General features: G+C 36.0%; 1 protein-coding gene across 1 annotated transcript in view; it reads right to left on the bottom strand.

Annotated features, from left to right (window-relative positions):
- Positions 1-1,605: 1,605 nt before the first annotated feature.
- The window catches only part of LOC127811685 (protein METABOLIC NETWORK MODULATOR 1), a 28,079-nt gene continuing 15,267 nt past the window's right edge, over positions 1,606-14,417 (bottom strand). The window contains exons 3-4 of the mRNA XM_052351781.1: positions 2,125-3,265; positions 1,606-2,037 (exon numbers count right to left, since the gene is read on the bottom strand). Of these exons, the coding sequence (XP_052207741.1) occupies positions 2,002-2,037; positions 2,125-3,237 (1,149 nt within the window). The 5' untranslated portion in view covers positions 3,238-3,265 and the 3' untranslated portion in view covers positions 1,606-2,001. The remainder of the gene's footprint in view (positions 2,038-2,124; positions 3,266-14,417) is intronic.

Raw genomic sequence — 14,417 nt, 5'->3', positions numbered from 1 at the left:
GCTCCGGATTGGTTTGAAATGAAAATTTAGTTCTTAGCTGTTGAAATTTGGTGTTTGTATTTATGTATTATTTTCATTTTCAGTTAAAAATATGGAGATTTAAATTGGTTTAGGATTTAAATTACTGTTCGAGGATTTAAATTCCAGACAGCACTGTTCCCTAATATCCCTGTTTGATAATTGAACCAATTGCACAAAAAAGATGGGGCTTTCATAAGAGAAATCATTAAGTCCAATAACTGGTAGCAATCAAAATAAATGAACTCCAGTGACTAATGTAGCTTATCTTCAAAATGATAATAATAATAATAATATTATAAAAGCCACTAACACAAATTCAAATAAATATTGAGTAAATGTTGTTTATAATAATATATAAAACAATTTACTGTTTGATTTTCTAACCAAGTGATCTTTAAAAAGCTAAACTAAAAGCAAATCAAACAGAGTGAGTGGTTCGATTCAATGGTTTAAACCAAATTATATCCACCCCTACGTATTGTTGGTGTTCAAAATGGTGAACAAAAAATAAATCAAATAGGAATTGTGGACATATTTTTGTTCCTTCAGTTTTAAAACAAAATCATTTTTTTTTCCTTTACCTTCTTAAAAAACAAAAACAAAAACAAATAATCAAATATTATTTTGTTTTCATTCTAAAATTTTAGAAAATAGGAATGAAAGCAAAGCAAACATGCCCCTAGCCTGCAAATATAATATGCACGGCAAGTCACACCACGAGGATTTGAAGACTTATTAATGGAATGGAATGGAACTAAAATGAGAGATGTATATATATCTCTTTTTTGGGCCTAAGAATATAAGATGAGAAGTAACGAAAAAGATTTATTATTTGAAAAGGCAATGGAAGTAGATGAAGTGGAAAAGGTACTAAAACATAATATCATTAACACCCTTCTAAAGAAAATACAATATGTTGTAAAGTCAAGAACGAAGTTGAATTTTTTTTAAAAATATTGAAGTTAATATAGTCATAATACATTACCATGTTCACCCATTCTAAGAAAAAAAGAAAAGAAAAAAAAGCAGGGCTTGAAAGAGAACTGACCAAAAGTGTTTCCATCCACTTTCATTTGATACTAATATTTCTCTCAAACTCTATTCCATTTCCCTCTTCCTGTCAAACCCACTATAACACTACAGAGCCCACTAAGACTTCAAAGCACGTCTCTATCTGCAGAGAATCCCATTTCTTAACAGGAAAATCATAAGGCTCTAGCCAAAACGTAAGGGAAATCCAACTTAGCTGCAAGACATGAGAGCTTGAAACCAACTGCAAGTAGCTCAGTTGGTTATTTTCAAACAGATTTCTTCGTCAGATAAGCAACCCAGTTCAGGCATATTTCGACATGCTGCTAATAGGAGTTTATGCTGAATATAAGGAATTAAAACAGAATTACCTTCATAGCAGTCTCTATCCCATGCTGCAACTCTCCATCAGATAGAAAAAACCATCTGTTTTGTCATCTGCTGCAAAAAGGAGCTTTTGCCAACTTGAATCGGATTCTCATGGAAGAGGCAATTCCTAGTTCAAAGAGAATGATCATACAATATCACAAAGACTAATGCCATCCAACAATAACATACAAAGCTGAAACATAACTAGAATAGTCTGAAAACTCAAGCCACAGCAGGAAATGTTCAGATAATTAACCACTTGTCTCAATGCCAAACATACTGGGTTTTTAGGTGACTACATTACAACTACCAAATGGAGCAACAAAGTTAAATTTCCTTCTCTGAGATAATGAAATAGAACGATGACTATTGTTTAAAACTAAAACCATATATCCTTTCTTTTTCTAGATTTCAGTTTCTGAATCTTCACAGATTTGCTCTGGCATAGTTCCTATGGTGGTATAGAGATTAGAGATGCCATTAAGAAAGCAGGGAATCACTGGACATGGACTCAGGCTTTTACTATTCTGCCAAAAAATTTCCTCATCAAGCTATCAGTTTCTCTGCCATTGATTTTCAGCTTTAGGTATCTGGTTCTATCATATTGTCCTGCAAAGCCTGGAGAAAGCAACTATATTGATGAATTTTGAGGTAGGCAAAATAGCTATTCAATGAGGTTACATGAGTTCTAAACTTTCATTTTACCTGCAACAGCTCACACATTCTGCCAATATTGTTGTGCTCAGGAGGCTTGTCAATACGGCCTGATGGATTGGGAGTATCAGTAGGGACACTTTGGAGAGGCTCTACAAAGAGAGCCTCATTCTTATCTACACTCTCTCTTTGTAAGGAAAGGCCAGAACCTTTTTCCCTTTTATCAGCTGCCTCACTGTTCTCAATTTGTGCTTGAGGGGACTGTGAAGAGAAATGGACCCCATCAACTTCATTGGGTGTAGAAACCCCAGTCGGCTTCATTGATACTACTACTTCCCCATGCAAGACTTCTTCTGGGCCTTGTTGAAAAGGGCCATTATCATTCTGCAAATCTTCTGGTGTTACCAGGTGGCTGGTCTGAGGTTGAAAGAGGGGCACTTGGTTTGAAACTGTCTTCACCTGTTTCTTTTTAGAGGCTACTGTATCAGCAGCTAGGGATAAATCTGCAGGCACTTTGTTGACTTGGTTGGCAATTGGTAGTACAACAGGCACCACAGTGCCTCTGGAGCCTACAGAAGGGACAGTATAGGCTGCTGCTGGTAATGTATCTTTGCCTTCTGCAGACACCTGATCAGTAGCTGGAGCAAGATTATGCAGTTGACTAGTGGGGTCTGATTCATTCAGTAAATGACCAGTTCCGGATCCACTAAGATTGCCACGCTGCTCATTCCTCTCTCTGGATCGAGGGCGACGACCACGTACACGGGATTGATTTTGCACAGGAAAGGAAACTTCGTTTCTGCTAATCATTTGAACATGTGGTGCCACATCATTTTCTGCAGAGATAGGAACAAAATGTCCTGGCTTGAAAACAACGCCCCTAAGACTGACATTGGAGTTGCCAATTTTAACGGTAAGCAAATAGCCAGCATCAAATGCTGCCTCAACAACACCTGTAACTGCCTGGCCCACAATACTATCATTGGCATTTTCAGTGGCATCTACATCATGAAATTGGTTTCCATTAACCCCCCCAAATCCAGGGGGCACCTTAACACTCTTCCCATGACTTAGGCTATGATCCTTACGAGGGCGACCACGTTTTCGTTTCACAGGTAGGTTTGGTGGAGCTTCATTGTTGCTGCCTTGGTTAACTTGGTCCATCTCCAGGAATTTTTGGAAAACTTGCTGTCTGCAAAACAGCAAAATAGGACAATTGTTGTTGCAGGTAAACAAAAGCAAACCAATATAACACATGATTGCATTAATTCAAACTCTAAGCAAAACCATAATTTAATCATGATTTTGAACTCCACAATCAGAGGATTAGGCACTGAAGCACATATCAGATATTCGTTATTTCAATATTCCCTAAGCAGTCTGCAAAATAGCAGTTCAATATTTTGTTGTAGATACTGTCATTTCCTCAAAGAAATTTACACCCATTTAATCCCACCCAGTCAGAATAACGCTTAGTCTGGGGGCGGAGGTGTTTATAAGGGGTAAGAGATAGACCATTTCATCCATATGGTTATAAGTTCGCAATAGAAGCTAGTAAAGGGAAGGTTCTCTAATAAACTGACTAAATAACCAGGTATTGGAAGCAATCAGGCAGGGACCGACTTGTTTCCATATTTGCAATAAAAGAATGCTAGTCTGAGACATGCTGTAAGACACTTGGCACACTATCATCAAAGTGAAACATCAATGGAGAAATTTATCATTCTCATGTTCTATTTAGGTGGCAGATAATTTAATTTAGTATGTTTCCAAAAAAAAAACTTATATGGAGTCGCAATACCCAGACAAAAAGTTGAAATTAAAAAGTAAAAGCAAAGCATATATTGACTAGAAAAGAAAACCAGTGGAAAATAGCTGAAAACAATTAGGAATTGCAAGTAAGCATGAACAAAACTCAATCATTAAATTAGAAGTTATTCCCTGTTATAATGAAGATCAAAATTTAAAGCATTTAAGTGACACTCAGAAAATATTCCAGTTGCACTCATTAAAGATTTTGATATATCTATGCCTATGTGTGCGTAGATATATAGTCTAGGGCCTATATCATGACCTTGGGGAGAGCTTGATTTTAATAATGTAATCAAGAGACAATTAAGACCCAATTGTTGACAAAGTGCATTGGAGCAATATGAGAACCCTAGAAACTTTTGTGTGTGTGTGTGTGTGAGAGAGAGAGAGGCGAGCACAAAGGTTCAAGACTTGCATGGTCGTGGGTCTTTGCAAGAGGAACAAAATGGTGTATCCAAGCACAGCCACAATAAGACAAGGTTGGTAAGAGCTATACACTAAACACTGCATTCTACAAAGGTCACTGTTAAACTTATTTCAGGTAATTACTTTTACCCTTATACATAAGCACTTTATGCATATATGCATACTAGGGATTGCAACATATGCAATGCAAGTCCAATTTTTGTCCCAACATCAAACAAATAAATGCAAAAAACAAATGTTTAACCAAGTTTTGACTGTCATTAAGAGCATAACTAAAGCCACAAAACAAATCAAGAAAATTACTTCAATCAATATACTCCATAAATGAATACAAGGAAATTACAAGAAGAAATAGTGGACAAAGTGAATTATTTCATCCAACTATGCTAATATAGAGAAGAAAATGTGAAAGAAATGAAGGAACTGAAGATATTACAAAACTTAATGCAATAAATGAGTAAGACCTAGATGTTCAATATGAAATAATTATGCATACAAATGGGATCAATGAAATCACTAAATATCAAAATCCCTTCCTTTATGGTTCTGTAGTAATTTGATTCAGAGGAAGCAACCATCTGCTGACATAGTAGTAGATACACATAAATTAAAAGAATATGATACATCTCAATTTTTATATATTTGTGCATAAATATAGTCTAGGACTTATCATGCCTTCAGGACAGGATGATTTAATTTACTAAAACAACATATCAAGCCTTAATCCTACCATATAAGTTTGGCTACATGAATTCTAACTTGTCAGTCATTTCTTGGTCTCCCTCTCTACCTTTTCAGTTAAATTCTTGTTATACTCCATTCACTCTCCTCACAAGAGCCTCTATTGGTATTCTTTTCATGTGACCAAACCAATTTAATCATGTCTCATGCATCTTATCTTCAATAAAATTAGAGAGATGCTTATTAAAGATAAGATATGCCAGATGTGATTACAATAGTTTATAGACATGTGAGAAGAAGAATACCAAAGTTGCACTAATTAGAAGGAAAAAGTTTGTAACAGAAACTTCAATGAAAGACTAAAAATACTTGCGAAAACCTTTAAACATGACATGAGATATAAAAAGATATGGTCATTGATAGAGATGATTAGAAAGTTAAAATGGGATTAAGGCTTGGAACAATTATATTCTATTATTACATACCTTGCCATATATTACCAAATATAACAAAATGCTAGAAAGTTTGTTTTGTAATATATATATATATATATATATATTGTTATGCCAAGTTAAAATTCATAACATCTTCTTTGTAATATAGATAATGTTAAGAAGTTCTATAACTTTAGCATATAATTATAACAACCCCATGATTAAATAATGGTCTATAATACTATATTTTATGACATATAGTTAAAACAATATCATAACTATAAACTACCAAAATTATTGTCATAATAAATGATTAAAATTTTAATATACAAATATTACATCCTAAATTGTGATAGTGATGCATTATATATATATGATGGTATTTTAGTCACTAAAAGGTAAATTATAAAGAATATATCATTTGTACCTTACCTCAAATGGTCTTTTATCCTAGGGGATTGTATCCTAACTCCCTACAGGCGAGTGTATCTGAGGCACATGGATGTATAAACAGATATATATGTAGAGAGAGAGGCTATTGAGTACTTTGCTACTAGGTAGCATGAAAGAGTCTCCAATATGAATAAGAAAATGCTGGACCCTAAGCCTGCCAGAACATTCAACAAAACTACCATGGTGTAGCTGCATTCACCCCTATATATCTATGCATTGTATGTATGCATACTTGTGATTGCAGTACACAAGATGCACTACAATTTTTTATCCCAACTGTCAAACAAATAAATGCATGTGTCAGCAATTAAGGGTTCTGGTCTTGCTCCCAATCTCGGACAAGACTCAATCGGTATTGATTGATTGTAATTTGTATATATTATCTAAAATTAGAATTGTATCTTCTAGATCTAGATTAGTATATCTCCAGTTGATTTGTTGTATCTTAAAGTTGAATAGTTTCCTAATCTAGGTTTAGAAATCTTTCCTAAACTAGTTTTTAGCAACTTTCTATGTAAGGAAGTCTGTATAAATTGGATTCCTCTCGTGAGAGATGAATAAGATTGAAGAGAAGCATTTTTCCTATTCTTCTCTCCATTAGTTTATTTTTCCCTTCTTCCACCCAACCTTCATTGAGCATGTCTACCATTCAAGACCCTTCACCCGATTCATCATCTAGCTATACCTCGAAGATTGCGGTTGTTGGAACTCAAAATGGGGGCTCCGGGGGGGGGGGGGGGAATTGCAGAGTCTTTAGACAACTTATCGCTTGAATGGTGAGAACTATCTGAAGTGGTCACAATTGATCTGAACCTTCCTTAAAGAAAAGGGGAAGCTCAACCACCTGTTGGGAACTGGCCCAAAGGAGAGTGATTCAGCGTTTGAAGCATGGGATGAAGAAGACTCCTTGGTGATGTCTTGCCTCTAGAATTCCATGATTATAGAAATCAGTGAAACTGTCATATTCTTGACAACAACCAAGGATATATGAGAGGCCATAAAGTTGACCTATTCAAAGGTCAAGGATGCAGCTCAAATCTATGAAATACGGGCAAGGGTGGCAGCAACCAAGCAAGGTATGAAGACCATTACCGAGTATGTGAATTTGTTGCAAACTCTATGGCAAGAGCTTGACCACTGCTAGTGTCTAAAGATGAAGTGCAGTGAGGATGTTGCACTACATAAGAGATTTGTTGAAAATGAGCGAACGTATGATTTTTTAGCCGACCTCAACATAGAATTTGATGCGGTCATAGTGCAAATTCTTGGCAAGGAAGACATCCCTTCCTTGAATGAGGTAATCTCTCTAATACAAGCAGAAGAAGGGAGAAGGGGTGTAATACTGGAACTTATTTTGAATGAGAGCTTAGCTCTAGTGTCCTTGAAAGCTCACCATCAGAGCAAAGGACCTAGAGATGAGAAGAAACCTACAGATAGGGATTCTTTATGGTGTACCTATTGTAAAAAGCCTAGCTAAGAAGCCAAGTGTAGGGATAGGCCTATATGGCAAGCAACAGTCAGGAATCCGAACCAAGGGATTCAGAACAAGGAGGGGAGATTTTTGAACTCAACAAGATAGAAATTGAAAGGCTGAGGAATTTGTTGGGGTCCCTAGACAAGAAAGCAGAAAAAGGTACCCACTCTCTTGCCCGGTACTTCTTCCTTATCTTTTTCCCTACATGCTTTAGAAACTTTGCACCAAAATTACTGGATCCTAGATTCAAGTGCTTCAAACCACATGACATCCTACCTACACTTGTTCATCTCCTATAACCCATGTTCTAGCTCAAGAAAAATCATAATGGTAGACGACTCTCTTACCACTAATCTCATATCTATCCAAAAACTCATTGAAGACACTAATTGCAGTGTATTTTTCCATTATGATGTCTGTGAGATACAAGAATAGGGCAAGAAGAGGATGATTAGGCTTGCTAGGGCTAGGGAAGGACTTTACTACCTTGAGAAACCAGGTGGACAGGATAAGAAGCAGTCTCTTCCTCTTATGTCATGCCTAGCTCAATCCAATGAAGATAATGTTAAGTGTATGCCCTATAACTTAAGAGTTAAGTTATACTTGATACATTAAGATATGGTATATTTATTGAGTAATATATCTAGTTATTTCATGTTCATGTTATTTATTGACAAGCTTTGTCTTTTGTATTTATTTGTTTATTTAGTAATTACTTAAATACAATATACCTAAAGATAAAGTCCCTAGATTTACTCTGTGTAGAAAGGAATTGAGGTGTGACTTCAATTGTAAGGTCCTTGATATACCTAAAAGTACAACCTTAAACCTGTCCCTAATCAAAAGTGTCATCGAGATGGGACATCAATGACACAAAGAGACCGGTGTGTGCTATGCTGTTACCTTTAGAAAAGGTAGTAGTTAATATTACAAACTGTGGGTATGGGATACCTAAGCTAATACACAGGTGCTTGTTGGTGAGTACAAGTTTACTGGACAGTGAGCTGACCAAAATGATTCCTTATAAATCTTGTAAGAGTGTCTTAAGGAAACCTCTAATGGTGGTTGTGCAAGTGATCATTTGACTTGAGGTCACCACTGTGTCTTGCATGTGGATTCATATACTTTTGACACTGTTCAGGAAGCATCTCAATAAGGGGTGTGAGTACAATAGTGATTGAGTATGGCATGAAGCATGTGAAGGCTGGGTGTGAGCCAAGACAGGATTCATCGACCCCTAATTTGAGGAGATATGTCTCATGAGCCCTTAGGGGAAATATAGCTTATAAGTCTATGACTATAATAGGATAGAGATTTATGAAGCTATACTTTCCAGGAACCAAAAAAATATAATAATCTGGCACTAAATGGGCATTGATGCACAATCCATGTCCCCGCTTGATTAAGACACTTTAAACCGATGAAGGGATTGAATTGCATGAAAAGACCATCACTAAAAGGCATCGATCATAAATTGATTCTTCTATCAATTGGGGGTCATAATGGGCTGCTAGACTCCTCTCATGGTCTATGGCTTTATTCAATAAAGTTATGGCCAACATATGTAGAAGCCTAATGGGTCACACGTAATAAGGGTTTGCAATTACAAGGTAATGGCGGGCTCGATTAGGATTAGGGAATCCTAATGAGGAGCTAGAGTTCTTAAATATTAATAGTTAATATTTTAGAACTTATAATAAATAAGTCTATTAATTAAGTTTATCATAATTCACCTGAAACCCTAGTTGGACTAGGCTACCCAAATTAAGGGCTTGGGTCTCGGTGGATTGTTACTTAATTAATATATGGACTTATTTATGAAACTAACCTAAGGACATTGGGTGGATTAAGGAGCTTAATGGGCTGTTTTAAAGTGTTTAAAACTAAGACCCAATGGGTTGTTTTAAAGTGTTTAAAACATAATGCCCAAGGAGAAGAATAAAAGGGAAAGCCCAATTCTATGTTTTAAAGGGTTTAAAACATGAGCTTAAAATACCATGCGCCCCAAAACCTCAATTAGGGTTTTGTGCCTAAGGGTTATAAATAGCCCTTATGTGGTTCCTTTTGTAATGAATTGTGTGCCTCTCCTAGCGATTGATACTGTTTGACGTGCATGAGAGAAAGCTCCCACGCCGCCTTTTTGAGCTAGCGCTCTTTCGTCCTCAGGGAAGTCGCCCCCTGCAAGGTTCTTGGATTGCAAACTCTTGTTGATACTGTTAGAGGCCAAGCAATTGAACGGCTTCGGATCATCGCTTTTCGGGACTGGATCTTCACATTAAGAGATAATCATTTGCCATCATTCCGTAATCTATTCCCTTGGAGAGATCCTAAAGGTATTTACGGTTAAGTTTTTTATTTTTTCGCTGCGTTATGATTCGTAAATACCTTCAGATAAGATGTGGTTAGAACACTATAGGCTTGGTCATCCCTTTTTTCTCACTCTCAAATTAATGTTTCTTGATTTAGCCAAAGGTCTTGACTTTAAACATTTTAGTTGTGTTGTGTGTGAACTTGCAAAACATAAACGAGTGTCTTTTCCTCTATCCAATAAAATGATCGATTCTCCGTTTTCTCTAATTCATAGTGACATTTGGGGTCCATCAAATGTTCCCAATATTTCTGGGGCAAAATGGTTTGTTATATTTGTGGATGATTGTACTAGGGTGGTTTGGTTGTATTTGTTGAAAACAAAATCAAAGGTAAGCCGTGTATTTCTTACATTTTATACTATGATCAAAACTCAGTTTGGAATAGGAATAAAACGGTTTAGATCTGACAATGTTAGATATTTTTTCAACCTATCTCTATCTATTTTCTTTCAACAAAAAGGGATCATTCATGAGTCATCTTGTCCCTACACTCCTCAACAGAATGGAGTGGCCAAGAGGAAAAATGGCCACATTTTAGCTGTTATTCGAGCCTTTCTCTTTCACCATAATGTACCAAAACATTATTGGGGGGAAGCAGCTCTAACAACCACTTCCCTCATCAATAGACTTCCATTAAAAACCTTAGAATCTCATAGCCCAATTCAATTGTTGACTAACCATTTTCCTGATTTTCATGTGGCTAGTAGTTGGCAGGCCAAGATATTCAGGTGCACAACCTACGTTCATGTTCCTACAGTCAATAGAGGAAAGCTAGATCCTTGTGCCTTAAAATGTGTGTTCACTGGATATTCCTCTACACAAAAAAGTTATAGGTGCTATCACCCTCCTTCAAAGAAATTTTTTATATCTGCAAATGTGACATTTGCTGAGAACGAATCTTACTTCAAAACCTCTAGTACTCCATCATCTTTCCTGATTGTCTGACCATGATCTGTCACTCTCCTTGAACCCATCTTCTAATCTAAAGGATTCAGTAGGAGTGTCATCAGAGGAGGTGCCATCATCTACTCCTTGCCCACTATAGGTATATTCAAGGAGAGAGAAACCTGAATCTAACCCTATGCAAGCCCCAACATCGCCAACAAGTCCTGCCAGTCCTAAAATCTCCGCAGGCAGAAGTGACATTGACAATTCTGCCACTATTTCAGAGCCATCTCCAGATTTCTCCTCAACCGATACTCTTAATAATAGCCCTATAACATGTATTGAATCCACACCCAAAACAGATACATATGATCTGAATTGGCCTATTGCACTTAGAAAAGGAACTAGAGCCTGTACTAAACATCATTTGCATCTATTTCTTTCCTTTTCTAAGATATCATTTGCCCACAAAGCCTTTCTTACCAACCTACACACTATTCCTATTCCAAGAAATTTTTCTGAAGCTATAGAGAAAAAGAATTGGAAGGATGCCATGGAGGCTGAGATGAAAGCCCTAGAAAAAAAATCAGATATGGGATTTGGTGAAATCACCTAAAGGAAAACATCTGATAGGTTGTAAATGGGTCAATACTATGAAATATAACTTTGATGGGCCTATAGATCGGTACAAGGCAAGATTAGTTGCCAAGGGGTACACACAAGTGTATGGGGTGGATTATTTCGACACATTTGCACCCGTGGCAAAGCTGAATACAGTTAGGGTTCTTCTTTCCTTGGCTGCTAAACTAAACTGGCCACTGCATCAATTTGATATTAAAAATGCATTTTTTCACGAGAATCTAGAAGAAGAGGTATATATGGAATTACCACCAGGTTATGGGACAAAAGAACCAGTTGTATGCAAACTAAAAAAGGCCCTGTATGGACTGAAATAGTCCCCACGGGCTTGGTTTGGTAGATTTACAGGTGTAATGTTTAACATGGGGTATAGGCAAAGCCAAGGAGACCATACACTTTTTATACACCACTCGGCCACAGGGAGAGTAATAATGCTTATTGTGTATGTGGATGATATTATTGTTACTGGAAATAATGAGAAAGGTATGACAAAATTAAAGGAGTGTCTAGCGAAGGAATTCAAGATTAAATATTTGGGGAGATTAAAATATTTTTTGGGAATAGAGGTGGCTCATTCAAAGGAAGGCATATTCATTTCCCAACAAAAATATATAATGGATCTCCTGAATGAAACTGGATTGCTAGGCTGCAAGGCAGTTGAAACCCCTATTGAGCTTAATCATAAGTTAGGAAAAGCTTTAGAAGACAATATGGTTAACAAAGGAGTTTATCAGAGGTTAGTTGGGAAGTTGATATATCTAGCTCTCATACTCGGCCTGATATAGCCTATGCTTGTAGGGGTGGTAAGTCAGTTTATGCACAATCCAAAAGAAAGTCATCTTAAAGCTGTGTATAGGATACTTCATTATTTGAAGGGAGCACCTGGGAAAGGCATTCTATTCAAGAAAGGAGAAGCCATGACACTAGAGGCCTACACAGATGTTGACTATGCATGATATGTTGTAGATAGAAAATCAACTTCTGGCTATTGTACCATGTTGAGAGGTAATTTGGAGACAGAGAAGCAAGAAACAAAATGTGGTTGTTAGGTCAAGTGTTGAAGTAGAATTCTGATCCATGGTTCTAGGTATGTGTGAATTATTGTGGCTAAAAATTTTACTAAATGATCTCAAGATTGAATGGATTGCACCTATAAAGCTCTATTGTGATAACAAGTCGACAATCAGTATCGCTCATAGCCCAGTTCAACACGACCGAACAAAGCATGTTGAAGTGGACAAACATTTCATAAAAGAAAAATTGGATAGTGGTTTGATATGCACACCCTACATTTCATCACATAATCAGTTAGTAGATGTGCTAACCAAGGGCCTTGCCTGCAACCGTGTTTAGAAGGATGACAAGCAAGATTGGGATGCATAATATCCATAACCAATCTTGAAGGGGAGTGTCAGCAATTAAGGGTTTTGGTCTTGTTCCCAATCTAGGACAAGACTCAATCAGTATTGATTGATTGATTAATTGATGGTTGATTAATTGACAGTATATATTTTCTAAAATTAGAATTGTATCTTCCAGATCTAGATTAGTATATCTCCGGTTGATTTGTTGTATCCTAAAGTTGTATAGTTACCTAATCTAGGTTTAGAAATCTTTCCTAAACTAGTTTTTAGCAACTTCCTAATCTTGTAAGGAAGTCTGTATAAATTGGATTCCTCTCGTGAGAGATGAATAAGATTGAAGAGAAGCATTTTTCCTATTTTTCTTAACAGCATGTTAATTGTTTAATTAAAGTTTTGAGTGTACATTATTAAGAGCACTGTTAAACATATAAGGAAATGTCCCTGTTGTAATATGAAGAACATCTATGGAAAATTTCAACACTTCCCTATTTAGTTCATGAATTACTCAGCACATAATCTAGTCTAGTTCTTCAACTTTTCCATAAAAAAACCTTATCATTTACATAACAAACATAAATAATGGATCTCCTACAGTACCATAATACTGGACAAGAAGAATAAAACTAAAAATAAAAGGATTAGGCATATCTTGAAGAAAAAAGAAACGAAGCCAAGGGAAAATAACCAAAAAGACTAGAAATTGCAGATACGAGTGAACAGGACTCAAATTTTAACTAGCAATTTCAGATAAGAGTGAACAGGACTCAAACTTTAACTAGAAATAGCAAATAAGAGTGAACAGGACACAATTTAACAAGAAATTGCAGATCAGAGCAAAAGGGACTCAATTTAACAGGAAATTGTAGATCAGAGCGAATGGGACTCAATTTAACAAGAAATTGCAGATCAGAGTGAACAGGAGTCAATTTAATTAGAAATTGCAGATAAGAGTAGCAAAGACTCAAAATTAAGTATACCCTAATGAAGATAAAAAATTTAAAGTATGTAAAAAAGGAAAAATCTTCAAATTGCCCAAACCCTGCTTTTATTATTGTTCTTTGCAGCAATTCAATTCAAAGGAAGCTACCCTCTAATGATAAAAATAGCATATACACATAAAATACAAGATTTTGACAGGGCTCATCATACCTTCAGGGGGAGTTCAATTAGGAGAACGATGGTCATGTGAGAGAGAAATCAGAGAAACCTAGAAATTATGCTTGAGAAGGGAGGGAAGGGCGGAGAAAATGAGATGAGGCCCAAGCCTTTTGACTGGTCAAGATGGCATCAGAACTAGATGACGATCAAGCAAGTAAATTTACATTTTGGGACAAGTGACTTTATTACTTGCAGTAATTCTAACAGAAACAGAAGATAAGAAAGAAATAAAAGAACTAAATATTACAAAATAAATGTATTAAAAGAGTATTAATGCTGAGAATTCATATTAGATCATCATGAATATGAGGGGCAGAATCAATTTTGTGAATTTGTTGCAGTCTGTCATGTTGAGTTTCTTTTCAGAAAGAAAAACAAGAAAAGGAAACATGTTTGATAGGTATAATGTACATTAAAAATAAAAATAAAAAAAAACATGATTGATAATTGTAAATGTATTATTATTTTTTTATTGGATCCACATGTCATTAACCAATTATTTATTTTTATTAATATTTTTAGTGTTAATACCAATATTACTAATGGTATGCAAATCATCCCAATAAAAGATTGGTTCAGATACCTTGGATCAAACATCCAAAAAGTTAGGGATAATGAGTGTTACCTATAGGATTAAACTAGGATGGTT

This window comes from Diospyros lotus, chromosome 10 (assembly GCF_014633365.1).
Source record: "Diospyros lotus cultivar Yz01 chromosome 10, ASM1463336v1, whole genome shotgun sequence".
In the NCBI taxonomy this organism is placed as follows: Eukaryota; Viridiplantae; Streptophyta; class Magnoliopsida; order Ericales; family Ebenaceae; genus Diospyros; species Diospyros lotus.
This window is presented reverse-complemented; position numbering and strand designations above follow the sequence as displayed.